The sequence below is a fragment of the Phragmites australis genome, chromosome 1 (genome assembly GCF_958298935.1).
Source record: "Phragmites australis chromosome 1, lpPhrAust1.1, whole genome shotgun sequence".
NCBI classification, from domain to species: domain Eukaryota; kingdom Viridiplantae; phylum Streptophyta; class Magnoliopsida; order Poales; family Poaceae; genus Phragmites; species Phragmites australis.
The window spans coordinates 25,581,066-25,607,707 of NC_084921.1; the positions used below are offsets into that span (position 1 = coordinate 25,581,066).

At 41.0% G+C, this 26,642-nt stretch overlaps 2 protein-coding genes across 6 annotated transcripts; both read right to left on the bottom strand.

Annotated features, from left to right (window-relative positions):
* Positions 1 to 13,261: 13,261 nt before the first annotated feature.
* On the bottom strand, positions 13,262 to 20,054 carry LOC133913277 (probable RNA-dependent RNA polymerase SHL2). Its single transcript, XM_062356387.1, has 2 exons — positions 17,044 to 20,054; positions 13,262 to 14,487 (listed from the first exon to the last, which is right to left on the bottom strand). The coding sequence occupies exons 1-2, from the start codon at positions 19,780 to 19,782 to the stop codon at positions 13,621 to 13,623; spliced, it is 3,606 nt and encodes a 1,201-aa protein (XP_062212371.1). The 5' UTR covers positions 19,783 to 20,054; the 3' UTR covers positions 13,262 to 13,620.
* A 587-nt stretch (positions 20,055 to 20,641) lies between these two features.
* On the bottom strand, positions 20,642 to 26,136 carry LOC133913286 (protoheme IX farnesyltransferase, mitochondrial-like). Of its 5 annotated transcripts, none has more exons than XM_062356405.1 (7): positions 25,787 to 26,135; positions 23,674 to 23,803; positions 22,895 to 23,032; positions 22,635 to 22,696; positions 21,587 to 21,712; positions 21,360 to 21,463; positions 20,642 to 21,269 (listed from the first exon to the last, which is right to left on the bottom strand). In XM_062356405.1, the coding sequence occupies exons 1-7, from the start codon at positions 26,059 to 26,061 to the stop codon at positions 20,878 to 20,880; spliced, it is 1,227 nt and encodes a 408-aa protein (XP_062212389.1). In that variant the 5' UTR covers positions 26,062 to 26,135; the 3' UTR covers positions 20,642 to 20,877. The 5 variants fall into 5 exon arrangements, with proteins under 5 accessions (XP_062212389.1, XP_062212381.1, XP_062212406.1 ...); XM_062356397.1 differs by having other exon boundaries at positions 22,635 to 22,768; positions 25,787 to 26,134; XM_062356422.1 differs by lacking the exons at positions 23,674 to 23,803; positions 25,787 to 26,135 and adding exons at positions 23,112 to 23,275; positions 23,475 to 23,529 and having other exon boundaries at positions 22,635 to 22,768.
* Positions 26,137 to 26,642: the final 506 nt, after the last annotated feature.

Below are 26,642 nucleotides of genomic sequence, written 5' to 3' on the forward strand. Positions count from 1 at the left end.
ACTATCTTTGGTCCTCTCTCCATCATCAACGATGTCCTCTGCGTCGCGTTCCACACCATCGTCACGATCAATGCCTCTGCGTGCCCCAGATGGCGACAACGCTCTTCCGGGCCGCCACCGTGGCCTGGCGATGGCGAGCCTACCGCATCCAAAATGGTTGCTACCACCATGGTAGCACCGATGGCTCCAGGAGCTCCCCATCCACCCCCAAAGACTGACCTCCGTTCGGTCCCCAGGGTATTCTCCTTCGCCATCCGGTGTCACATCCCTTGGGCTGTGCACCTCCGCTCTCTAGCGACGATCGGCCTCCACCCGTCTACGACATATTGCCCCTTAAGGCGGACGGCGGCTCATGCACCTGGCGGCTCCTCGCCCGCCTGGCGGCGGCACCTCATACCGCCCTAGTGGCGGCGGTTGCACACCTCCACCTATCGACGGCACTAGTCGCGCCCCTTCGCACTTCGACAGCCTGCTCGCCGGCTGCACTCTGCCCCAACCACCCTCAGGCGAACTCCTGCCGCACCTACTCAAGTGGCAACCTCACCGCCCATCCATCCGGGTGCACCACTCTTGGTGGCGACCACCTCTCCGGTGTGGCACCCTATGACGACTGGCGGTTCTCCGGTGGCGAACGGCGCGCCGGCGCCCAAAAGGCGCTCGGGAAGGAGATTGTGGCACGCCCACCTTCCCAGCTCGGCTCCACCCCCTCCCCTCTCCGGCGACTCAACCTCCACCCAGGCGGCGGCGGCCCATGCGGCGACAGCCTTTGAGGCGGCAGCTGCAACAGAGAGGAGGCAGCGGGTGGATTAGGGCAACCCTAACCGCCTCCTTCTCTCTTATATGGGACAGGGTGAGGGAGTGCCCGACCGGGCCTTGGGCCAAAAGGCCAGATAGGCCGGGGCCCAAGTTATTTCGGTCCACAGGTCGAAAACTCCAGTGGACTGGCCATTTTTCAATAAACCCCTCAGGTTTCTTTAAAATTATAGCCACGTCCAACATACAGTACTGTCAATTTATGTTTTTAGACCTTGTCTTTAACTATAATTATATTCAGTATTGTTTTATGTTGTAAATATATGTTTCAGACCCTGTTTTATCTGGAAATTTGTTATGTCCCATGTGTTTGTCCTTGTGCATTCCATATGACATACAATTATGTTTACAACTTTGTTTTTGCAATTGAAATTCTATTTCTTATAAAAATATTTATTAATGCAAATTAAGTGATTACCTTTTCCACTTGATATAACACAATATTCCAAACCTTTGTATATTGGCTATACACTAGATAGTACTTTAGTACTATTGTGGGATTTACACTATATCAACACATAGTGACTATCCTTAAAGTGCGTACCCAATATCAAATTTGGAACCAAGGTCTACACCTTTTCAGGTGATTACCTTAATTCATATCTCATATTGACCATACACAAGGTAGTACCTATCTACTACTGTGGGATCTACACTATATTTAACATATAGTGACTATCCTCAACGTGCGTACCTAATTTGAATATGATTTAAATAAATGTCTTCACCATTTTAGTGATTACCTTTAAAGTATTAACACAAGATTTGCATAACACAAGGTAATATGAACATAGGCATCTACTGATAAATGTCAGATTATGCCTCCTACTACTGCGAGATCTACACTACATTTGGTGATTATCTTCAACGTGTTAGCTACATAATTTGAGGTCTACACTATGTAATTCAAGTCTCAAATTGAATTTACAAAATTTTGCATTATTATTACAACATTACCATGATGATTTTTAGTTTACCTACAGTAAATTAATCAAATCTATGATCAAAATCCATGTACGATACAAAGACCGGCAAAGAGTTCGATGAACTCACACTCGACGGTCACAATTATCCAACATGGACAATGGACGTCAAGATTAGTCTTGTGTCTCGCGGAATAATAGCGGCGCTACTACCTCCCCAAGAGGGAGAACCACCGCTACAAGATCATGTTATATATGGTGTATTATACATAAGGCATCATATCCATCTGGATCACAAGTCTAAGCATCTGATGGAAAATCCGAGCACATTGTGGCTAGCTCTTAAAAGCATATATGAACAGCAAAAAGGTAGTCATTCTGCCCAATGCAAGTAACGACTGAACATATGTCCGACTCCAAGACTTGAAGTCCGTCGGAAATTACAATCATGTTGTTCATAAAATCTACTCAAAATTACATTTTTGCGAAAAAGAACCTACAGATGCGAAAAAGATAGAGCCATTATGCTTCCTACTGATAGGATCTTATAGCAATAATACCGTGCAACAATACCAAGTTTATTCTGACTTAATACATGGATTACTTCAGACCGAAAAGCATCATGAACTCCTTCTAAGGAATCATCTTCAGTGTCCAATTGGTGCTGCTCAATTACCTGAAGTAAATGCTAATGTCCAGAATAAAAGCAAGTTCGATGGCTCTTTTAGACGCCATCCAAAGAACTTCAATGGTAAACGAAAATGCAACAAAAAATCAGAAACCACGTGTACTGAATTAGGGTCAAGGCATTTCCAAACTTGACAAATCTAATGTTTGTCGCAAATGCGGATGCTACAAGCATTCCACTAAGAAATGTCGCACCTCCAGATATTTAATTGATCTATATTTACAATCTATGGGACATAACCGACCTGCTCAAGGGAAAAAATCTGAATCACACTTCAATCTTCAAACTGACTCCACCAAGGAGGCTAATTGTTCACAACAAGTTCTACAAGAATCAAGTAACAATCCAGAAGATCCCACGAGCACGGAAAACATGTTTGTCGAATTTGCTTCGCACAACATGTTTGGAGACCCTATCTAGTCTCCCAGTTCCTTAGATAACATGTTATCTACATTCCATTAAATGTTGTAATACAATATTGTATCAGTACTATGATACTACAATAAAGTATGTATGTATTCTATATATCTGATAAGAATTTCATATCAAATTCTTCAAATCTATATATAGATTACTACGGGAATCAATCCAATGGTGGAAGATATGTGCTTTGTGGACATAAGTACCACTAACTCTATACTTAGGGAAATCAAAATATTTCCAAACTCTTACCAGGGGACAAGGAAATATTTTGACAATCGCTGAACGTGATATAGTGATTTTTGGCTCTGGTCGTACCATAATTACTCTCCCTGTGGGTACTCAAGTAAAAATCGATGATGCTCTATAGTATCTCGATTCAGCCCGTACCTTATAAGTTAGAGAGATATCCGTCAGAATGGTTTCCATATCGAAACCCATGATGACAACAAAAGAGGAATTTCTTCTCTTAATCAACGATATGGCAAGCTTTCCTATATATCATCTGGATTGTACTATACATACATTAAATCCCGTACCATATATTGCGTACAAAATATTTTTTCTATCTTGATCAAATCAAGATTTGGCATGATTGTCTTGGTCACTCTACCTTAGAGATGATGAGAAAAATTATTAATAATTCTATTGATCACAATATTCCTAAAATCTTCAGATTTATGTGTACCGCATGTATCACAGGAAATTTAATTTTAAGGCCCTCTTACCTTAAAATTCATAATGTGCCACCCAATTTCTTGAACGCATTCAAGAACATACATGTGGCTCTATTTCAGTAATTTTATGGACCATCTAGGTACTATACAATGTTGATTGATGCATTTAGAAAATAATCTCATATGTGTCCTTTATACATAAGACACCACACTTATGCCAAACTAATTGCTCAAATCATCAAAACTAGAGCAAATAATCCTGGACGCAGGATCAAATCCATTCACATGGATAATGCTGTTCCTTGATGTGACTCAACTCCCAAATCAAAATAAGAGGGGGAGAAGTACGTCACAAAGCTTCTTGTAAGCTACCGCGGAAACAGAGGAATTCATCCTCTATGACAGTAAATACAAATCAACATCAAGTTGATAGACACCTTATGGATATTCACTATCCAAACACCTATGGATGTTCAACATCCAAATGCCCAGCACAAATGTGTACACAAATTCAGGCGCTGGGTCATGGGAACATCCTAACTCCATTATTTTGGGAAATACACGAAGTTAAATGGGATAATATTTCCACAAATTATATTGATTCCATAGAATCAAAGACTACAAATTGTCGACAAATATTTCTCCTCAAAAATTGCAGAAGATCTTCAATTGGATCCAGGCCAAAGTCCATGGCCATGGCAGGGTGCCTCAAGCACTCGGACTGGACCAAATAGAAGGAAGCAATTGAGGTAGAATTGCACTCGCTCACAAAAGAGAGGTATTCACAAAAGTAATACCTACACCTCCAATATCTTTCCTATGGAAGAAAAATGGATTTTTATTCCATAAGGTGGTGAAATAGCAAGGCTAGTAGCACAAGAGGTCACACAGAGGTCTAGCATCAATTACGATGCTACATACCCTATGGTATGTGTGGAAATTATGTTCTCATATTCATTTTCATTGGCAGATCAAATGAATTAGATAGATTTGAACATATAAGTCCCTAATGGACTTCATATTCTGAATCTACATACAAGTCGCAATATATATTGTATATAGCTTAAAGTCACTCCATGACTTCAAGTAGTTAAGTTGATTGTGGTATAACTAACTAAATGAGTTTCTTCCATAGAAGGGTTACTCCAACGATTACATATGTGTGTTCATAATAAAATCTCAATTGGATTTTGTATCATCTCCAAACCACATACGACAAATATATAATCATCTTATGATGGAATTTGAGATGAATGATTTGGTTCAAACCAAATTTCGCTTAAGTCTACAACTTGAGCATATTCCTTCAGGAATTTTTGTCCATCAGTCCACCAATATCCAAATGATATTAGGTAATTATATCCATCAAAACACTTATGGTCATTCAAATCCCTAAATATGAATCAAGATTTATTTGTACATTGGGTTGACGATGAAAAGATATTGAACCTAAAGTTCTATATCTTAGTGCCATCATAGCGCTAATGTATCTTGCAAATCCTAACAGACCTGATATTGCATTTGCAGATAACTTGCTAGCTTAAATAGTGCAGCTCTAACAACGCTATTAGGCAGGAGTCAAAGAGAATATCCATAAATATCTTTATGACACCAGAGATCTAGATTTTCCTATTAAGAACATCAATATAGGACCATAGTGGGATATTCGATACTGGCTATATAATTGATCCCCGTAAGGCCAGATAACAAACTGATTTTATGGTGATATAGCCTTCTCATATGAGTCATCAAAACATATTCCAGATGCTACTTTCACCTATCATTCTGAAACATCACATACATATGTATAGCTTCGCAGAATGATAAAACACATACATCATATGGTATATGTTCTATTGAATCACCAATAATTACCTATGAAGATAATTTTGCATGCATTGCTCAAATGCAAACAAGATACATAAAGAGCAATATAGCCAAGCATATTGCTTCTAAATTACTCTATCCTCATAATGGGGAGATAGACATCTTGCAAACTAAATCATGTGATAATCTTGCTGATTTATTTACTAAATCCTTACCAACTTCCATATTCGAATATTCACGGAATTGGTATGCGGCGACTCTGAGATTTGCAAGGTTCAATGGGAGTTTATCCCTAAATAATAACATGTTAATATTATATTGTACCATTTTCCTTTATGAGTTTTTCCTATACGGTTTCTCATATAAGGTTTTTAATGAGGCAATATCTACACAAGATCATATGTCATATCTCTTATTTTCGCTTTCGGGGTTTTTAAAGGAGGTATCAAAGACATATCTATTATTCTCTAAACTCGCTTATGGGTTTTTCCCTTTAAAGGTTTTCTCATATGAGTTTACAAAGAGACAATAACCAATATATGCCGTATCATTTTCTCCTTATTTTTTCCCACTGGATTTAAAAAGAGTTTTAACAGCATATCACTATTATTCCTCCTATTTTCCCAAGAGGTTGTACGGAGGTTTTAATATGATCCATAGATCATAATTATTGTTCTCTACGCTCACTAAAATGAGTTTTTCCTATTTAGGTTTCTCATATGAGCTTACAATGAGGCAATAACCAATATGTGTCATATCATTTTCTCCTTACTTTTCCCATTGTGTGTTGAAGGAGTTTTAATGACATATCAATATATTATTTTCTCCTTATATTTTCCTACAGGGTTTTAGAGGAGTTTTCAACAAGAAGTTTACATTATGGATAATTGATTAAGGGGGAATGTTAGAATTTGATTACATATAGTGATCAATTAGCAAATATATATCTTCACCTAAAGGATATGTCCTTTAGTGGAGAGACATGTCTCTCCAATAGTATCCCTTCATCATGTATAAATATGTAAACTCTCTCATCAATGAAGATAGGTCTTTCATTCTTTCTACTCTATTGCTCTCTATCTATTTTACATTGCAATACACATAACTAAAAAAGAAAAAGTAATAAGACTACAACCAAAAGGAGAAACAAAAGAGGTGACACAGTCTAAACAGAGCATCAATCCAAAGCTAGCCTGCCATCTAAACCAGGTAAAAATCTACTTGATTGCCTACACCATAAGAGTACATATCGTCGTCACCATATGTTGGTGCTCCTGCTGCTGTAACACCGTATATATACGAAGCAACCGGATATATGTAAAAATAACCTGTAAAGGAGAATTAATTTTCTTCTTAAAAATCATATCATTTCTGCATAACCATAACGACCAACAAAAAGCATCCGCTGCTACCATTATTTTCGATTTCAATTGACTACTAATCCCACCAAATTTGTTACCAAACATGTTTGGGACGTTTCTTGGTGGGTATAGATTAGAAGCCATCTGGATTATAAACCATGAAGATATAGCAAAATGGTAGTTAAAGAATATGTGCTTAATAGTCTCATCTTTATGACAAAAGCAACATTTCTGGTCACCTTGCCATTGTGTTTTGATGAGATTATCTTAAGTTAGAAGAACCCCTTCACGAAGGTATCAAAGGAAAGTTTTTATTTTTAAGGAATCTTTAGTTTCCAAAGCTTCTTGTTTACTCTTGATTCTTCATTATTTATGAGTACCCTATAAAGGGAGTTTACAGAGAACTTTCTAGTTTTGTTCAAATTCCACCGAAATTCATTTGGCTCTTAGAGGAGATTGATGTTGATATGGCGAGGGAGCAAATCATTTCATGCTATCAACTTTTCTTCGATCAACTCCCGAGGGAAAGCTATATTTGGCGGGTGGGATTGAAGGACATTGGTTATTGTGTCTTGTTTGTTTCGGGCAACATTATATAAGCAGGGATATTGTGTGCACAAAGACGAATGTCCTAGCCTTATATCTACCCAAAATTTGATTTGTGAGCCATTTTTGACATTGAAGGTACCAAAGCGAAGAAAATGTTGCTTCACCTCCATCAATCCTGCCCAGAAATGAGAATCATCAGCCTTCCAGCTTACTTGCGATAAGGGTTTTGATCCCACATTTTATTCCTGATAAGGTTCTACCAAACACCATCTTCAGTCATTAACTTATATAACCATTTGCATAGAAGAGCGTTATTTTGCACATCGAGGTTTTGTATCCCTAAACTACCCTGATCTTTAGGTTGGCATAGGATACTCCATTTCATCAGACGATACTTCTTCTTTTAACTGTCACTTTGCTAGTAGAATCTAGAATGAAAGTAGTCCAGTCTCTTAAGTACGTCTTGTGGGATCAGGAGAAAAGACATCATGTACATCGACAGGCTACTGAGGACTAAGTGTAGAAGGACAAGTCTACCTCTCGTTGATATGTACTTACCCATCCAACTACTCAACCTCCTTTCAAACCTCTCATCTACACCTTTCCAATCTGAATTATGAAGTTTGCGATAATGTATTGATATTCCTAGATAGCGCATAGGAAGTTCTCCCATAGCACATCCGAATAATTCCTCATACTAATTCATGTAATCTAGAGCCTCGTCAAAATAGAATAATTCGCTCTTGTGGAAGTTAATTTTCAGACCAGATAATTGCTCAAAAATGCATAAAGCTTCAAGTTCTGGCCTTTTCTAGATCATGTTTCATGAGAAGTATTGTATCATCTCTATATTGTAGAATAGATAGACCATCCTAAACTAGGTGAGGTACTATCCCTTTTATGTGGTCAACATTTTTCACTCTCTCCATCAGGATTGCTAGCATATCCGCGATGATATTAAATAAAATTAGGGATAGGGGATCACCCTGTCGCAAATCCTTTTTGGTTTGGAAATACCGACCAGTTGAGTCATTTACTTTTATTGCTACACTACCTCCGATGATGAATTCTTCCACCCATGAACACCATTTCGATAAGAAACCTTTCACCCGGAGGCACTGTAAAAGGAACAGCCACTTGATTTTATCGTAGGTCTTCTCAAAGTCAATTTTGAGCAAGACCTCATTTAATGTCCTTCGATGGAGCTCATGAATGGTTTCATGTAGGATTACAACCCCTTCTAAGATATTCTGACCATGCATAAAAGTTGTTTGGGTGGACCAGATTATACGATCCGCTATGCTATTTATGCAATTGGTGGCCACTTTTGTGAAAATTTTGAAGCTAATATTCAATAAGAAAATGTCTATGTCCTAAAGGACTTATATTTGGGATCGGAGGAAGTAATTTATTAGCTAACTGTAGAGTAGCTTGGTGCACCTTGTCTTAGGTGCTTTGTTTTTGTAGTTCTGGTGTCTAGTCTTATTGACGTGTGTTTGTTATCTCCTTCCCAAATATATGAAGTTTTAGACTTGTGCACAAAGATTTATACTACTTTGGGAAGATATCAATTATTTTGTTTGTGAGAGCAATAGCATTTATTTAGCAAATGCAATGAAGTAATAAAAGAAAAAAAGTAACTTCAAGTTCTAGAATGACATACACTTAAAGAAAAGTTGAGAAGACTAAAACGATATATATTTGGAATTGGAGGTGGTATACTATTGATAAACTGCAAATAATCAGTTTGGTCTTTCAAGTTCTCACAAACTTTTGGTCTCATCTTTCAAAAGTGCCAAGTTGGTCCCTTAAGTTCTTTTTTTGATAGAATCGTCCTTTTGATTATTTGCAAGATCAAGCTTTTGCAAAACATGTAGTACTACTTTTGAACTTTCTTTTATTGTGCCATTGAAGATGGCTTTTGCTCGTTGAGCGGTTACTTGTTGCAGCAATTCCAACCTGACAGCACAAGGTAACAACTATATATACGACTAAGAAAGAACGAATATAGCACATGAATATTGAACCTAGTATTGAGAGGAATTACATATATACAGACGCATACTATTTAGGTTGCCGGTGGAGAGCCGGTAGGCGCCTTTCATCAGGCGGTTGAGGTGCGTCGTCGAGCCCATGGCTCCGGTTGATGCTCCAATAACTGTAATTCGTGCTGTTGATCAGTGGCAAGTGTGGCAACAGTTGATGGTGGGAGATTTTAAAGGCACGTGCTCTCGAAAGGTTCAGGTCGCCTAATGCTGACCAAGTTAGATATAGGTTTTGTTTGGCAGAGCTCTTGGAGTAGCTTTCTGGCTGGAATCAGGGGAGCTCTGTCAAACAATAGCTTTCAGCTTTTAGCTCCCTGAGTGGAATCCATGGGAGTTATTATTTGAAATAAACTAGAAGCTAGGGAGCTAAAAAAAAGCAGCTTCTCCTTATTCATTTCCCGCACATAATCACTTCCTTCATATAATTTATTCTAGAGAATCACTAAAGAATCACTTTTCAGCCACATAATCACTTCCCCTAAAAAATCACTCTCCACAGAGAATTTGAATCAGAGAGAGCTCTACCAAACTATCACGTCCTAAAATTTGTAATTACATAATTAAGCATAAATATGCTTCTTAAGAATTATATTTAATTTTGTGTGATTTTGTTTTGTAACTATAAAGAAATTCGTTTAAAATCATTTGGATAAGAGAAAAAAAATTGGGAGAGAAAAGAATAGAATTTGCAATTAAAAAGGACATTTTTCTTTTATATGTGGGACCCACCGGCCGGTCCCACACCTTACCTCTCTCTCCCTCTCACTTGGCTGCCCCCACCAGCAGCCCCACCGTGCCCACCTACTCCCACTCCCTCTCTCACGTGCTCAACCGAGCTAGCAAGGGCGGCAGCTCTCTCTCACTCCCCTCTCAAGCTCTCTCTCCCTTTCTCCCAAAATCCAACCTCAAGAGAAAGATTTGAGGTATGCATGTGGTACTCATGCGATCACTAGCTCGCAAGCTTTCCATCCATCAAATTATTTTTGTTTTCCCAAAGGATTCAAGCCAATTTTGGTGTCTTTTGGTGTTTAGGGTTGAAACGTGAGGAACACCAAATTTCTTCATCTCCCGGACGATTTACTCCATTTTATCCATCACCCAACAGTCACCCAACTCTACAATCATCTTGGGTAAGTCCCTTAGGCTTCCCATGGTGTGAATTTAAGTTTTTGTTGGTCAATTTCGAGTTAGAGTGGAGTTCTTGAGTTCTTGGGGTTTTGGAGCAATTTGAGGAATTTTGATGAAATTGAGTTAGGAATTGAGTTGCTAGGTTGATGAGTGAATTCTAGACGCCATAAACTATCCTAAACATGTTTCCCTTTGGTTTGGAGAGGGTTCCAAATCAAACCGGCCAATTTTTTCCCTCAAAACAGCTGTTCTAGAGCAACCCGGAGTATCCGGATCAACCCGGAGGATCCGGGCGACCCCAGCTAAAAATGACAGAGAACCCCCTCCCGGAGGGTCACCCAGGGACTTCGGTACTCGGAGTATCCGAATCAACCCAGAGTATTCGGATGGTCCTAGCTGAAGATGACAAAGAACCCCCGCCTGAAGGGTCACCTGGAGACTCCGGAACCTGGAGTGTCCGGCACAACCCGGATAATCCGGATTTCCTGTTCGTCAGACTTTTTCCTTTGTACTGATAGCTTGTAAAATTCATAGCTAATTCATACGAGCTCCAAAAATTATGAAACTAATTTTGTTGACTTTATAATAACCTACTCTACCTGCTAAAAATGTCCCCAATCATTAAATAGTTAGTTAAATTTCTGAGATTAATTAATTAAGCTGAGGCTTCATTAATTCACCATTGATTCTCTACAAGTCCAAAATTAGAAAAACCAATTTTGATAGTCTCCTTATGACTTGTTCTAGCTAGAAATAATATTTTCATGCTTTATATGGCATATTTTATGGTAATTCATCATGTGCATATTGTAGCATGCATTATTGCATTTCACTCATGCTCATCATTGCATGCGCTCTTCTTTAGTGAACAAGGAGTCAGAGCGGGAGACGCCCGTGGTTGAAAATGATGCCAACCTACTGGATTGCTGCGAGTGTTGTTTGGGTAATTATAGGCAGTCACCGGAGCAGCAAGGCAAGCAACTAAGCATATTGCACCTTTGTTCAATTGAATGAAGTCTAAAATTGATAAACTATGCTTATGTATATTTGCATGTGTCGAGTCGAGATCGGGTACAAGTGGGTAGATCCTATATTGAATGCATTACTTCTACCTTGAATTGTTGTTCAACCTTTTCTTGTTGTCTTAGTATATTGTTGGTAATGCTTAGCAATGCATAGATCATTCGATAGAAGTTGAGCGGTGAATTGTTTCATCGTTCGCGAGCATAGGCATTATTACTTTCGTAATGATCACAATGTTGGATATGGGTTGATGATGGTTGTATGAGTGGCGAGTATGAGACGAGACGTGGGCGGTGCCTGTATTTTCATGTGCTGCTAGTGAGGAAAAGCCGGTGTTTGGCTACTGTGTGCTTGCCGATCAGGGTGACGGGTAAGAGTAGTTCATCCTACTCTCGGAGGTTGTGCTTTTGGGGTGGAGTCTAAGGGCATGTGGCTCCACTCTTTTTTGTTGTATAGGTTTATATTTTCGCTGCGTAGATGTTATCCTTTTTGATGTAAATTGTTGGAAATGGTTGCATGTTAAAGACCTGTAATATAAATATTAATTACTTGTTTTTTCTTAAGCTATGTTGTGATGCTAAATGTTGGAAGGCATGTATTCCGATCTTGGGCACAAAACACGTGCCAGGACTATCGGGATGATGTTCTGGTTAATCATCGAGTTTGTGATTATGAATAATAATAATCCTGATGATTAATTAGAATATTATTTGGACGATTTCTCACACAAATAAGCTAATAGTGGAGTCAAAACACGCAAAGTTGTTACTCATATGTCCCTTTTGGATTTTTTTTTAATTACTACCACGTGTTGAAACACGCCAAGAAGGGAAAATGGGAATGGGATTTGGGTGGGGGAGAAAACATCCGGTCTGTTCTAGTTACGGAAAAAATGTAACACAATACAGCCGAAACAAACAATTCTTAAGAAAGTAGAAAATGGCACCCAAGCCAAGGCCCAAACTCGGATGTCGGCTAGTAGGATGCATACACTCAGTACCACTAAACAACTAAGCCCGGCTTTGCTTTTGCGTGTTATGATAAAGGGATGCTTTCACTTAGTTACCGTCAGGATAGTAACTGCGCTTGATTTATGTGTCAGGTTTCAATTGGTTGCTAGGGTGAAAATGATATCCATATGCCACATGACACGCAACATAACTTCATAGATAACTTATATTCTAGCGCTACAAGCAGCGAAGGTAAAATCCAAAAATCACAAAAATGAAGTTTTGTTGGGATTTACGATTCTTTAGATTTTTGCAGCAAATATTGAAGTCATTTTCCATTTCTGGAGTTTAAAAGGATTCGATTTGAGCATAGGAAAATATTTAAGCAAATTATCTTATCTGTGCTTAGATTTTTTTTCCCGAATAGGCATTGAAAGCCAAGGGGCAGCTGCTCTCGATAGTAGGTAGCTTTGGAACACGTGTAGGAGAAATTGTATGTCTTCGTAAGAAAGCAAGAAAAGACACATAAGAATTGTACGGTCTTTCTCTGTATAGGCTGCTGAAGTCAGTGAAGAGAATGAAAATCAGAGTCTATTTTACGCTTTTTGCGGATAAAAATACAGCAGATGAAGAAAAACACCAAATTGGGAGGCCCTGGCTGTGCAGTTTTTCCCAAAAGCATACACTTAACTTTTACCCTGCTGACTTTCTTCTATGATTCATCGGCGTGCAATTGGATCGATACTTGGTCGCTGCTACAAAAGGAGCAGGCAAGGGAAGAGCCATGGCGTGGTGTCAGGCCGCTTCAGCAGAAACTTGCATACCAGTGCCTACTTCTCAGCTTTGGAACATTCAAATTCAAAAATCACAAATTAAACCAAATTAGTATCGGTGTCCCATAACTTGCCAGTCTCCAGGAAAAAACTGGAACCAGCTAGATTCCGGTTTTGCGCTGGCAAACAGCATTGAATTTATGAACAACACATTCATCCATTACAGCTTACGTTTCTGGGCTACGGATAGGACTAATATTGATATGTACAAACATTCCTGGGACGATGAGACTACGAGGGTTAAACAGTTTGAACAAGTTCGGTAGATAACCCAGATAACAAATTGTTCGCGATGGTAGGCATGCTTAAAAAAAACACGGTGAATGGCAGAGTGGTCTTGCTTCATTCTTGCAGGCAGCTTCAAGCGGATTTCTTTGCGGTCCTCACATCTCAGAAATGTAGGCTGCTAGCCTCTCAACAGGCCTTCTGCCGTCGACTTTCACTTCTCCACGGCACCTTATCTTTATCCTCACCAAGTAATCTACCGGGATCCATGCAAAGCTAAGCCTTGCTGGCGTTTCTTGGCCTTCTGGCTCCAGCATTTCCCTGGACTTCTGGACCCATTTCGGGTGATAGGTTACCTGGTACCATGCAGATGCCTTCATCGCGTACACACGATTTTTCTCATCATCAGGGATCTCGGTTTGGTCTGTCTCCATGCTTTCAAAAATGCTCCGGAACTCCTTGCGGAGTGCAGAGTATGCATTCTTGAGCCTCTCCTTCATATCCCCCTGTTTCCTGCTGTTGTATTTGGGAAGCGACCATATATGCTCTGTCACAAGCTCTGCTTCAGTACGCACCTTGTATTGATTAAGCAGTGCATTCAATTGCGCTTCATATGAGCACTTGCATTGCCAAGCACTTGACAGGAAATCTAATGCACCAGGAACTTCCAAATCTGTGTCATATGGGAGATCATTCAAAGCGCAAGTTTCTTCTGACACCAAATCACTACTGGAGGCTTCTTGGATGGACCGGTAAAGCCTTCCAAGGATCTTTTCTGATTTATAGGACATGGAATCTTCCTTTCCCATGAAATCCGGATATATTTTTGGCCGGAGAGATGGTGGCATCGTCACAAGTTTGCCTGTCTTGGGGAAATCCACAGCAGTTGCTGCTAATTCGGCCAAGTGAATGCACTTCTCATCCATTGCTCCATATTCACTAAGATCAGCGTGAACAACATGAGCATTGCATATCACACCAAGATTCTCATTTACCATGTTCTTCAAGAAGAAATCAATGATATCCTGTTACAAATACAAGATCTTCTTAGTACAAGTATTACAGTAATAGATATTTATCCACAAATAAGGGAAGAAGCAATTCATAGAAACCAGGTGAAATGAAGATGTAACTCATAATTTATTTACATTTAGCTATATGTATCTTGTAAACTGGCTAATAAGCATTGACCTATGTCAACTTCCAAAACTAAGGAACTGAGCCTAGCTCAGATGATGGGAGGTGTGGGTGTACACCTCCACAACCCAGGTTCGAGTCCTCTTTAACTCGAATTTAGATGCCTATTTCTTCTTAATATAATGCCACCTATTTCCTCCTAGGTCGGTTGAGTTTTTCTTTTTTTTTAACTTCCAAAACTAAAGAGAAAGAGCTATATATAATAATGGTCTGAAAAAGTAAAATTTTTATGTCTGGTATTTAACCGCATTGTCAACTTTCATTTTAACCATTAATGAAGCTGGAAGTTGGCATAGCTGCATAGGGGTTAAATTCACCAAATGAAATAAAACAAGTGCTGATCAGTCGTAGCTGAACTTCTCTATGACTGCTATACCTGGCATTCACCAAGCTAAAACTTATATTATACTCTATAGTTGTACTTGTCTCCAAGAATCCAGTAGGCTTGCTGATTGCTACCTTAAGAATTTCATCAATTCTTCAGGTAAATGAACTTCGGGTAATGAACTGTATGTCATCAGAGAAGCTACGGCTTTACAATTTGCCATCAAATAAATCCACTTTCACTCCATGCCATCCTGACTTCAAATTTCTTCACTGCACGTAATCAGTGAAGGAATCCAGTGAAGAAATTTGAGCCATCCGGATTTCAATTTCTTCACTCCATGCCATCTGTGTTGGCATAGAGTGAAGAAATTTAAAGTCCAGATGGCATGGAGTGAAAGTATTGATGGAAAATTGTAAAACTGGAATTTATCCGATGGCATACAATTAATTTTATTCCCATCCTTTATCCCTACCAAACACTCAACTGACACCTTAGAATACATGCAGCCAAAATATTCTAACTTGACCAACAATATCCTTACTAATGTGGTATATGCAGATTTCCTTATGCTAGATCATCAGTAAGGGTAAAATTGTTGAACAATCTGGTAGGAATGGAGTTTTTGGCTCAAATGAACCACTTGAACAAGTTACTTAACACAGATGTGCTTGTTGCAAGTTGACAGACATAGTTGATCCCACCATGCAAGTTTAGGGACTTTGGGTGTAGTTTACTCCTTTTATTATTTTCATAAAACAATGAGTGTACATGATTGGATGATGCATGATCAGTAGTGAAAATGAAATATATGCAGTTCCTGCAGATTGTGTATGTATTGTGTGCTATATCAGAAATAAACATTAGAAATGACACGCAAAGCACATGAATCCCAATATCTGTTAAAAAAGCATGAATAACATCACATAGTTGCTTGATGTGTGTTTAGATAAAAGAATACTGCCTCCGTTCTTTTTTACTTGTTTTGGACATCCGACATCGACACAGTTTCTAATACATGCCCTTGATCATTACTTTTTCTAAGCATTTGTTATTAAAAGTTATTGAGCATTCAAGAAAAACATAAAAGTTATTGGAACTAAAGTCATGTGATGTGTATTAATACTTTCGTGTATATTAGTTTGACTGCACACATCCCTAAACGACATCTATCTGAGAATAGAGAGAGTAATTTACAAAGCAACTAGCAATGTTCAAGGCAAGCTCCATTGCACAGTAGAAGATATGGTCAGTCACTGGATGCTGATCCATAAGAAGTGATGATAACTTATTGGGTTGTCTACTTGTCTCCAAGCAAATATACATCAAGGTATTGTTCACTGATCATAGAATGGAAGGCGTACTTACCAAATGCAGACCTAGATCTGAAACACTCGGGGATTTCTCATGACATCCATAGCTACTGTTAATTACAATATAAGCATGAGATTAGTAGGAAGGCCTCCTGGTGTAGGGTAGCAAGAATGATACAATTTCCAAGTCTTTTGCAGTCTATTCCTTGTTTCACTCGTTAACCCGGATTGTTCTCGTCCACGTGGAAGAGTTCGTCCAGTGTTCTGACACTGACACATAAACTTTCTATTGTTTGTACGAACAAATCAGCATGTTAGGCATAACAAATGGCTAGATGAGAGAAGGCTATCAGCAAATTTCACTGATTACTATACACCTCGAGTTTATTACTCTCCAGTGGTTAAAAAAAAACGTCGCTCTAGCCTTGTTTGCTTTGGTTCACAAAACGGTGTTGTTGTGCATGCTTTGTGCATATCTGGCCAATACTATCCCTATTGAACGCCACCACTTACTCCCCTGAGTAGTGATGACCTTTAATCCTCAGAAAGGTCTGTTATGTGCCTGCTTTATTTATAGAACATGACCACTAGCAAGCACCAACAATAATATTTTGCACAGTAAGAAGTGAAGGACACACTGGCAGTAGCACATGACATAACCAATAACCACAGCACAGAAAACATCTAAACACAGAACAAATGTTTAAGGAAAGAAACAGCCACATCACAAGAATGGTTGGGCTTACATGCTGAGATACTTGACGTGGTAGCTGTTTTGCTTCGGCTGGGGAGTAGTCCATAGGGTTCCAGCTCTTCTTGCCAGGAGGTATAAGTTTCTCATCCCATGTCACAAAGTAGAGATCCCCATCAAGATCGCTCCCAGATGCTTCATTGGCATGTGGCCTCTCACCTTTCTTGGGGAAGACTAAGCAATCAACAAGATGATGCAGTTCATGCACATCAACTGCTTCAAGGATCCGGACATCCCCGGGGTGAAGGCATGGGTTCTTTGCTATTACAACCATACCAACAATGACATCTGCATTTTTGTTTGCGGAGGGAAATTCTAAACCGTGCTTCACAAAACAATTATTGAGTGATGGAGCTGAGGCCCGAATAAAGCACTGTCCTTGCTCAAGGACCCCAAGTTCATCTAGGCAGCCCATTAACCACCTTCCCTTCGGCACAAAAATCCTTGTTTTCCCCAAAAGATCCTGACACTGTGCGGACCTTATAGCCAAGAGCATTGCTTTCAGGTGTGGTTCAGCTCCAGGTACAAAGCCAGCACTCAGCATCAGTGCTGCTGTGTTTCCTTGCTCAGCACAAGAGGTTGTTACAACCTCAAAAGCAACATCACTGTCTGACAAAATCTTGTTGAGATTAGACAGCATGGTCTCCTGCATTTGCGAAAAGATAGCATCTGGGACATTCAAGGAGGACAGCAAGGTTATAATCTGACGGTTTAAGAATCCTGGCTGGAACCTGGTCCACGAGACCACCTCTAACACAGAGTGGTTCGATTCAAACTTGTGCATGCTTGGCCTCAAGGAAAGTCGTATCCCATCATTTTCTCCTTGCCAGACAGCTATAACACCCTTGAAGCCCGCATACCTAATCTGATAAGCAGATGGTGGACTATCAGTCAGTGGCAGGCTCTTAGCGACTTCGATTGCAAGGTCAGGTGTAATCTTGCCAATTCCATCAGAGAAAATGTACCCATTATGCTCAACATCCTCAAGACACTCATTGACCTCAGCTGGTTGCATCATCACTGTTGCATACGTAGATGAGAAGCACTGCCCCATTCGAGCAGCATGCTTTGCTACATTCTTATTTGTGAACCGTCCCATCCACTTCCTAATGCTTTCCACTCTTGTCTTACTGTCTTCTGCGAAGAACCAAGCCGACCTGTCCCTCAGTTGGTTTGATGAGAACGCAAGAAATGAGTACTTCCTGCCACACATGTGGAAACCCTCTGTCAAAAATATTCTGACACGCTTGTATACTGTTGTCTTCTGCTGCAACCAGGTTGACATCAAGTCCTTGACGATTGGTGCTGCAGAGAAGCTCAACACATTGCTGTTCAGAGACTGCATACCCTCATCCATAAATGCTACCCTCAAGAACCTGTCCGCCACTTCATGATAATGTCGGATAACACGGTTAGAGCGCTCCACTTCTGGTGGCAAACAATAAGCCCTTGTGGGCGTGATCACCAGCCTCCGCACCTCTGCATTGTCATTCCCAATCTTGCTGCAAAGAAGTTTGGGGTTCCTGGAGACCATATCCTGCGCTTTCTTTAGCCTCCGACATGCATCAAACACTGGAAATTTGTCTCCCCAGAATTCCCTCAATGCAGCCACATTCACATCATCCTCACTTCTCTTCAGCAAACCAAAGAACTCAGGCGTGAGCTGGTGTTGATTTATTATTCCCTTGTGCACCAGAGCATTCACAAGGAACAACACCGGAAACTTCAGCCCCTCGGCGTGCTGCACGCAGAAGAATAGATCCTGCATCTGTTCCCCAAACTCTGGCTCATCACGCACGGTGAGGCCCCGCCTCGCTCCCCACCCGCCACCGCACTCCACGATCGCCACCCTCCGCTCCTTCATGTACGCCAAAGCGCGGTCCATCTTTGGCCAGAACCGCGGCGAGAACGTTACCCTATACACTCCGCACCGCCCGATTGCGCCGCTCGGGGTGATGTCGGTGGCTCGTATCCACGGGTCATCATCGTCGAGCAGGTCGAACGGCACCGACTCGTGGATGTCATCATCCGCCGTGCGGTAGTACACGAGAGGCGCGGCCGAGAGCCGGAGCAGCAGCGAGCAGTCAATCCGGAACACCCGGACTTCGGCGATGTCCCGGACCGAGAACTCGAGCTTGACGTCGCAGCGCATGACCACGGCGACCCCGCGGTAGCCGGGGAACGCGAACGCGGTGTCGCGGGTGAAGACGAGCCTGCAGAGCCCGTCGAACGGGTCGACCGAGAACTCGACCCCGGAGTCCGGCCCCCGCCAGGCGGCGAGGAAGGAGTCGGGCGCGGGGAGCTCTCCGACCTCGAGGCGCGAGCCGGGGAACCGGAATGGTGCGGTGCTGCGGCGGCGGGAGGCCCGGAGGGAGCTCTCCGGGGCCGAGGCGGCGCGGAGGGGCTTGCGGGCGAGGAGGAGCTCGGACCTCCCCGCGGCGTCGGCGGCGCGGCGCGCGGCCTCCGGGCGCGCGAAGTGGACAAAGGCGTGCGGGGGCACGCGGTCGTAGTGCGGCGGCGCGGCCAGGGACGTGGCGTCGGCGCGGAGGAGGAAGTCCGGGTAGGACTCCGGCGGTGTCCAGGAGGTCTTGACGCGGCAGCGCCAGACCTGGCCGGCCTCTAGCTCCAGGAAGTCGGCGAGGTCCCGCGCCGAGACGTTGGCGTCGAAGCCGCCGAGGCTGACCTGCGTCGTCACCAGGTCGCCGGAGCGCCGCGCCTGGGACAGCGATCCCATGGCGGGCGCGGTTGGGTTGGGTAGGAGGCGGAGGCGGAGGCGGAGATCAATTGGTTTTGGAGCTTTTTTGGGGCTGATTTAGTATAAAATCGGAAGGGTTTAACCGGTTAATGGAGTGGGTGCCAATAGTGTGTTTGTGTTTATGTTGTGAAGAGAGAGAGAGAGAGAGAGAGAGAGGAGAGGTAGGTAGCCACTGTAATTTAATTCCAGAACAAGGGGGGTAAATGCATGTAGCAGAAAAAGAGAAGGAAAAGGTTGATCTCATTATGAGCTCTCATGTTGTGTGATCTTGGAGCATGCAGTTTTAAGTATTATGAATAAATACTCTCTTGATCAGAAAAAAGAAATTGCTGCCTTGGACTTACGAAATGTTTTAAAAATTTCTGCCTTGGACCTGCTCAATTATATCCATCTAAAACTTGTGAGTTGATTATTTCAGATAAACGTTTAAGTCTGTTGCCATCCATGTCAACATTGAAATAGAATTTTTGTAAACATTTTTTTACAGCATTACTCAACATGGACAACTATCATAATATATTTATTTCAATAGTATGAATGAAACTATTTCTCAAATAAAAAAACATTATTTTCAAATGTTAACCCCTATTAAAAGAATTGAATGATAAATAGGCTGACAAGTTTACCCTACCTGTCAAGATGATTAGGTGTGACAGAAGGCCAGTTATCTAAAATATGATGAGAAAAAAGTGTGGTCTGCCAAGTTCCAACTAACAGTATATAAATTTCTCAAAGTTTCACCCATATAAGTCCAGTTTTATTAAATTTACCATAATACAACATGTAGACCACCACTCTTACATGAAAGTTTAGTGTGCAGTATTAACGTTAATCAAAATGAAAATGAAAACACTAGCGTCCTCGTGTTACTAGAGGCATCATAAAGAAGATCAACAGCACTTTTTACAATGAGATGAGCCACAAAAGGCTCAATTTCTTGTTCATTATTCTATAATTTCAACAACAGAAAGACCAATGAATCCTTGGAGGCAGAAAATTCATGTATTAAGAAGGCAAAAAAGCATGATCACATTGATCACACATGCCCACTGGAGGAAGAACCGGAGACGGCTTTCATAACTCATGAGCTTGTGACGGGACGTATATGGGTACCGGTAAGAAAGGGAATGGAGCCACAGAAGCATAGGCAACTGGAGGACGTGATTGCACACGACAAGGTTTCCTGTCTTCACCTTTCTGTATCGCTCTTTCTTCATCCTGCAGATCGACACCATAAAGAACTCCATCGAGCTCACTTTTCTCAGCCAAGCGGTGCGTCTTTTCTTCATTAGGCAGCCGATGTAACAGAAGTCCAGCCATGAAAGCAGGAAGATACAAGAGGCTACCATAGAACATTCTCCTTGCAGTTTTCGGACTTGGTTCCAGCACAAATGATAGGGCTCCAATGGTAAGGCCCAATGTTAGCAGTGATGCTTCAAGACTGAACCACTCAGATGTGAGGCCCCCTACAAGTGTTAATTCCACAAGATCTCAAATTTACACAAACATATTTAAAATTTTTGAAACCAAAATATATATATGTGGTTAGTACTTACAATTGTATGCAAGTAACCCCAAGGGCAGCATGTACAGACAATTTCTGAGTGATAGCCATGCAGTTCTTTTACCAGTAGGGTCAGCAAAAGAAAACATACGGTACCTGCATCAAGCAGCCAGTCACATGCATGAATACAAATTACGGCCAGACTTTTCACCTGAACAAGACTTAAATGTAACCTTTACAGATAAATCTACTACTAACGAACTGAGACAAGTGAATTACCCTCCAGCAAGGTAATCATTGCGACATAAGTATGCAAGGGCCATAAAATGGGGAATTTGCCAATAGTACAATGCGGCAGGGAGAATCATAGCATTCAGTGACAATTCAGTTGAAGCTGCCACCCAGCTGTACAGAGGAAGACAAAGTTAAGTCCTGCATGTCTTGTTAAAATTGTAGATAGCTCCACTGACATATTCAGCACATCAAATAGGAGCACGATATTCTTCTCAGATACAAGGAAATGGTTCAGTTCTAGAGCCAAAGATCGTAGTTCTCGAACGCCCGACCATATTTCTCCTGAGTTGAAAGAAAAGATAGGAAACCTCTCTTTTCAGAGTATATACCAACACTAAGCCAAATACTCTACAGCATGAACTAAGCAATGTCACACACACTAGAAGGTTTCCACAAATCTTTTACTAGATCTAATGGAGAGTGCAGGGAATCATGGATTGGTGAATGATGATCAAAGATAGATGCAAAAAGTGATCAAGGTCGCAGTTTGTACATATACTTTTTTTTAAACATTGAAAAGGCATTCACATTCTAGATATCAAATGTAATGCAGCCATGATATGAGCTTGCCTAACAAGAGACATTGAAAGCATATCAAATGCACCTCTTATTTTCACTGTACCCTAGTGTAGCCCAGTCCCATAGAGTCCAACTGTCCAAGGCTCCAAGCAATCCAGAAAAACTAGTTCAGCTAGTAGGGGTTGTGTTCCATCCAGTCACAAAATTCTAAAATCAAAGTCACTACACCGAAGGTACAGAAAAGAAGAATTCAAGATAATGACTCCTTATTCACAATTTCAGGCAACAATTTTGTTATTTTTCAGTCTTTTTTTACAAGTTGGTTTCAAGTTCAAATTTTGACCACTAGTGAGAGCAATTTTCCTTCAACGTAAACTAATTAATGAGAATTGTGTCCTTCAAATGGTTAAATTCAGGGTTCATGCAGAAAATATGTACTGTGGTATTAAATGAAAATATCAACTTCAAGCTGCACTTAAGCATGCCAGTAAAGTGTGATCAGCAAGTAACATACCCTAGAAGTGGTGGAATGGCACCAACGACTGCTCCAACCCATGTATTAACAGGGTGTATTTGCTTCAATGGAGTATATACAAATGCATACAGAACAAGGTTAGAAGCTGCAAGCCCAGCCGCCAAACCATTAGTCTGCACAAACCTTGCCAAATTTTTGCAATGTTTAGTTCCAGTGTCAGCTTTCTACCAAGCAGCTGAAAACATTTGAAAACAAAGTATAATATACACATATACAAAACACGAAGAGAAAGTAAGAACCTTCCAGGCCAACAAAGCTGTTCCTGCAGCTCCAACACTCGTAGCCCACATAGCAGCATGTGCAGGACTAATGCGCCCTGATGGCAGGGGCCGCCGCATTGTCCTTTTCATTTTAGCATCATTTTTTACCTCGAACACCTGAAAGTAGGTGTGAAATGACAAGAGAATACTAGCTATGTTGGAGCACTTAAAGTGCAGCAAGTTCACTGACACTAACAACCATATTAAGCAGGCCCATCCAAATAGCTCCAAATCCAGATATTATGCGTTGTGTGGTGGAAGATTTAGGTTGCTGCAAATGTTGTAATTGTGCTCCACGGCAGGACAAGGCTTGTAACCTTGTCTTCCCGGAGCTATGGTGGAGAGGGGTGGTGCCGAGCACTGGTAGAAACAGGGGAGGATAGGAGATTAATCTTGCTTGCCTTTATTCCTTGACGCAACCTCTCCTTATATAGAGATAGCCAACCTAAACAACCTTCTAACAAATTAACAAACCAAATCTTGATCTAAGAAACCAATATTTATCTAATGACTAAACTTGAAGCAAAAGCAATGGCAAGCAACTAACTGGGCGGCTTACTCGGCTGGCTCCTTGCTGGACTGCTTCTGGCGCCGGGCATAGGTTCGGCCCAACATAACATAATGTAAATATGTGGGAAAGAGTATACATTAAAAAAACGATATTAATATTTAGTGCAGATCACAAAGAACCAAAGAGTTTCATGCATGTGAATACAATGAATATTGATTTAGCACATCAAAAAATAAGAATTGCGTACCTGGTTGAGCGTATTTGCAGATGCTGCAACCATCATTGTACCAGTGCATGTGCAACAAAGTCCAGCAATGTCCACGATGTTGCCACTCCCGAGCACATAGCCAGCCCCCGAAGTTGCCACAACAAGAGCACTAAATAGCATAAAAAATAGATGGACAATCAAATAAAGAAATGCAAAGAAAGGAGAAATTACTACTTCAGTCATTAGTAACAAGGGGTCCCAAAATGAACAGACCAAGGTGAATTCAGAATCATAAGATTGTCTGAACCTATCCCAAGTGAGGCAAACACTACTATGTACAGATATACTCTCTAGATGTATATCAGGTGAACTAACAAATAACAATTCTGGCACGAGTAAAAAGTAGCAAAATTGAGGATTTGCCACTCAATTCATACCATTTTAAGATTAAAAATCCCATTGCCTCCCTGACATATGTGCCAAGGAGCCAAATGTCATTGAAATACTGATTGGCAAATCCAAAAATGCCAATGAATGGAATGGAAAATCCTCAAGGCTTCCAGGAAAAAATGATGAATCCATATTCCTTAGAAAGAGGAAGGCTGATTTGCATAAGGTCCGGACAAAACATGGACAATCACAACTGTGCTTGGCTGAATTTTGACATACAGTCTTAATCCAACTTATACATTCAAACTAGAAAGGTGAAAGTACACAATGGAGAATGTGCATAGAATGTAGAGCACAGAGCCAGAAAAAAGAACATAGCAGAGGTTAGACAGTTCAGCATGCTTATGCATTGCCAGGAATTACAGTTTGCATACAAGTTCATATATATTAAACAAAAAGGATATCAACCACATACATAATGTCTAGCCAAAACCTGAGAAACCGGGCATATGGAACCAGAATGATGAAGCAAACAATCCTTGGTTATCTGTAAAAATCTTTTATTTTTTTGTGGAAAAGACACATTACCTGCCTGCCTATCCACTGCCAAAATTTCTCAATTAGCAAAAAAGCATATTACCACTATAAGAATGTTAGTTTTACTCGTTTCTTAAAGTTAACAGAGGTTTTTTACAATAGCTGTTTTTAAATGCAGAGGACATGTAGGCAGGTATGTTTTCTATCTTCAGAGAAAAGACTTTTGTTACAGATAACTAAGGATCCTTTGCTTCACAATTCTGGTTTCATGTGCTGAGTTAGCTGGTTAAAAACAAGGACAACCACAAGTGTGCTTTGATTGAATTTTGAACTAGTCTCAATCCAATTTATACGTTGTAACTAGAAAGGTGACATTATCTAATGTGCTTAGAGTGTAGTGTGCAGAACCAAAAAAGGAACATAGCGAAAGTAATTTTTTTCCTTTTCGGAATTGAGCATAGTGGAGGTTAGCTAGTGCAACATGCTTATGAATTGACAGGAAATATATTTAGCATACATGCTTGTGTTGCATGCTTGTGTTGAGTTAAACATAGAAGGGATGTCCACCTGCAAACGTAAGAAGTGTGTTTTTCTAAAGTTCCAAGTATACTTACAATACCATCGCTACATTTTAACCCAACAGGCTGCATTAGGTTGTTTTCTTAAAGAACTACATTAACGGCAAATATGTTTGCAGAAAAAAGAATCACAATGATTAAGCTCGCACAGCCAGTGTCAGCCACATCGGAATTCCCACTTAGCAACCAATTAGTGTATAACTCAGTTTGAATCCTACAGGGCATACACATCAATAAATATTAACAGGTTTTTGCTCCAATTCTAATGAACCAACTTTTGCAACATGAGTTGAAGATAAATGTTTTCTTTAAAAAAAGGTCCGCATCAGAATTTCTAATTTTCTTAGGATCCAACGCAAGTACAAAACCATATATCTTGACTCTATTATGAATCAACGCTAAGAACCAAAATAATACTAATATGGAAAAAAAGAAAATTTCATTTCCCAACTTGTTACCCTTAACCATCTACACCTGCATAAGACTAGGGCTAGGCAACAAAGCATCGAAGGAAACAAATAAAGGCGTGCTTGCATCAGCAACTGTGCTTGCATTACATAACGGCGTGCTTTTCAATTTACATTTGAATATTGTTCCAAGAAACATTACAACAGATCCATGGGTAAGAGGGGGAGCAAATCGCGCACCTGAGACGGGCTTTGGAGAGCTCCCAGTAGCACCTCCCGTAGTACCGCAGCGCGTCCGAGACAGATCCGGCCTGATGCGAAACAGATACAGCCGCCGCCGCCGCCGCCGCTTCTTCCACGACGGTGTTCGCCGCGGCGGCGGAGGGAGCGGAGGAGGCGGCGCGCGCCGAAGCGATAGGGGCGAGAGACGTGGCCGTGTAGTGGATGGGATCGGGAAGGAGGCGCGAGCGGAGAGCCCTCGCGGCGGAGGCGGCAGTCGAGCCGCCCCTCCACATGGCGGCGGCAGCGCTGGCGGAGACGAATCCCAGTGGGACACGGCGTGAGGCTATGGCGAGACGGGGAGGCGACAAGTTCAGGAGCGAAATTAGCGACTGAGATGGGCCGGGCCTAATTCAACTTATCCGGGCCGCATACTTACCAGATGTGTAGAATAGATTATCGTGTGACTTGTGGTAGGGGGAGATGATTTTTTATTTTATAATCCGAAATCTATGCGTCTGTTTTTGAAATTTTTAAAAAGTTAGAAATTTATTAGTTGAATAACCGTGAATTGTAAAGGGAGATAAAATCCTTCACGAGACTATAATGTTGACTAGGTAAAAATATACAAAATAACTAAACCTAGAACAACATCATAAATACAGCGGCACACACAACACGACAGTGATATTAGCCTAGGCATATAACGAAAGTGCTTCACGTACGACTCTGTTATGACTACAGTGATCTTTGCTCGTAATAGCAATGAAGAGAAAATATAGAAAATTTTAAAAATATTACAATTACTCTTTTACTTAGAAACATTGGATCATATTAAGGTTATGTAGTAGCAAATACGGGCAAAAGAGGAGAAGAG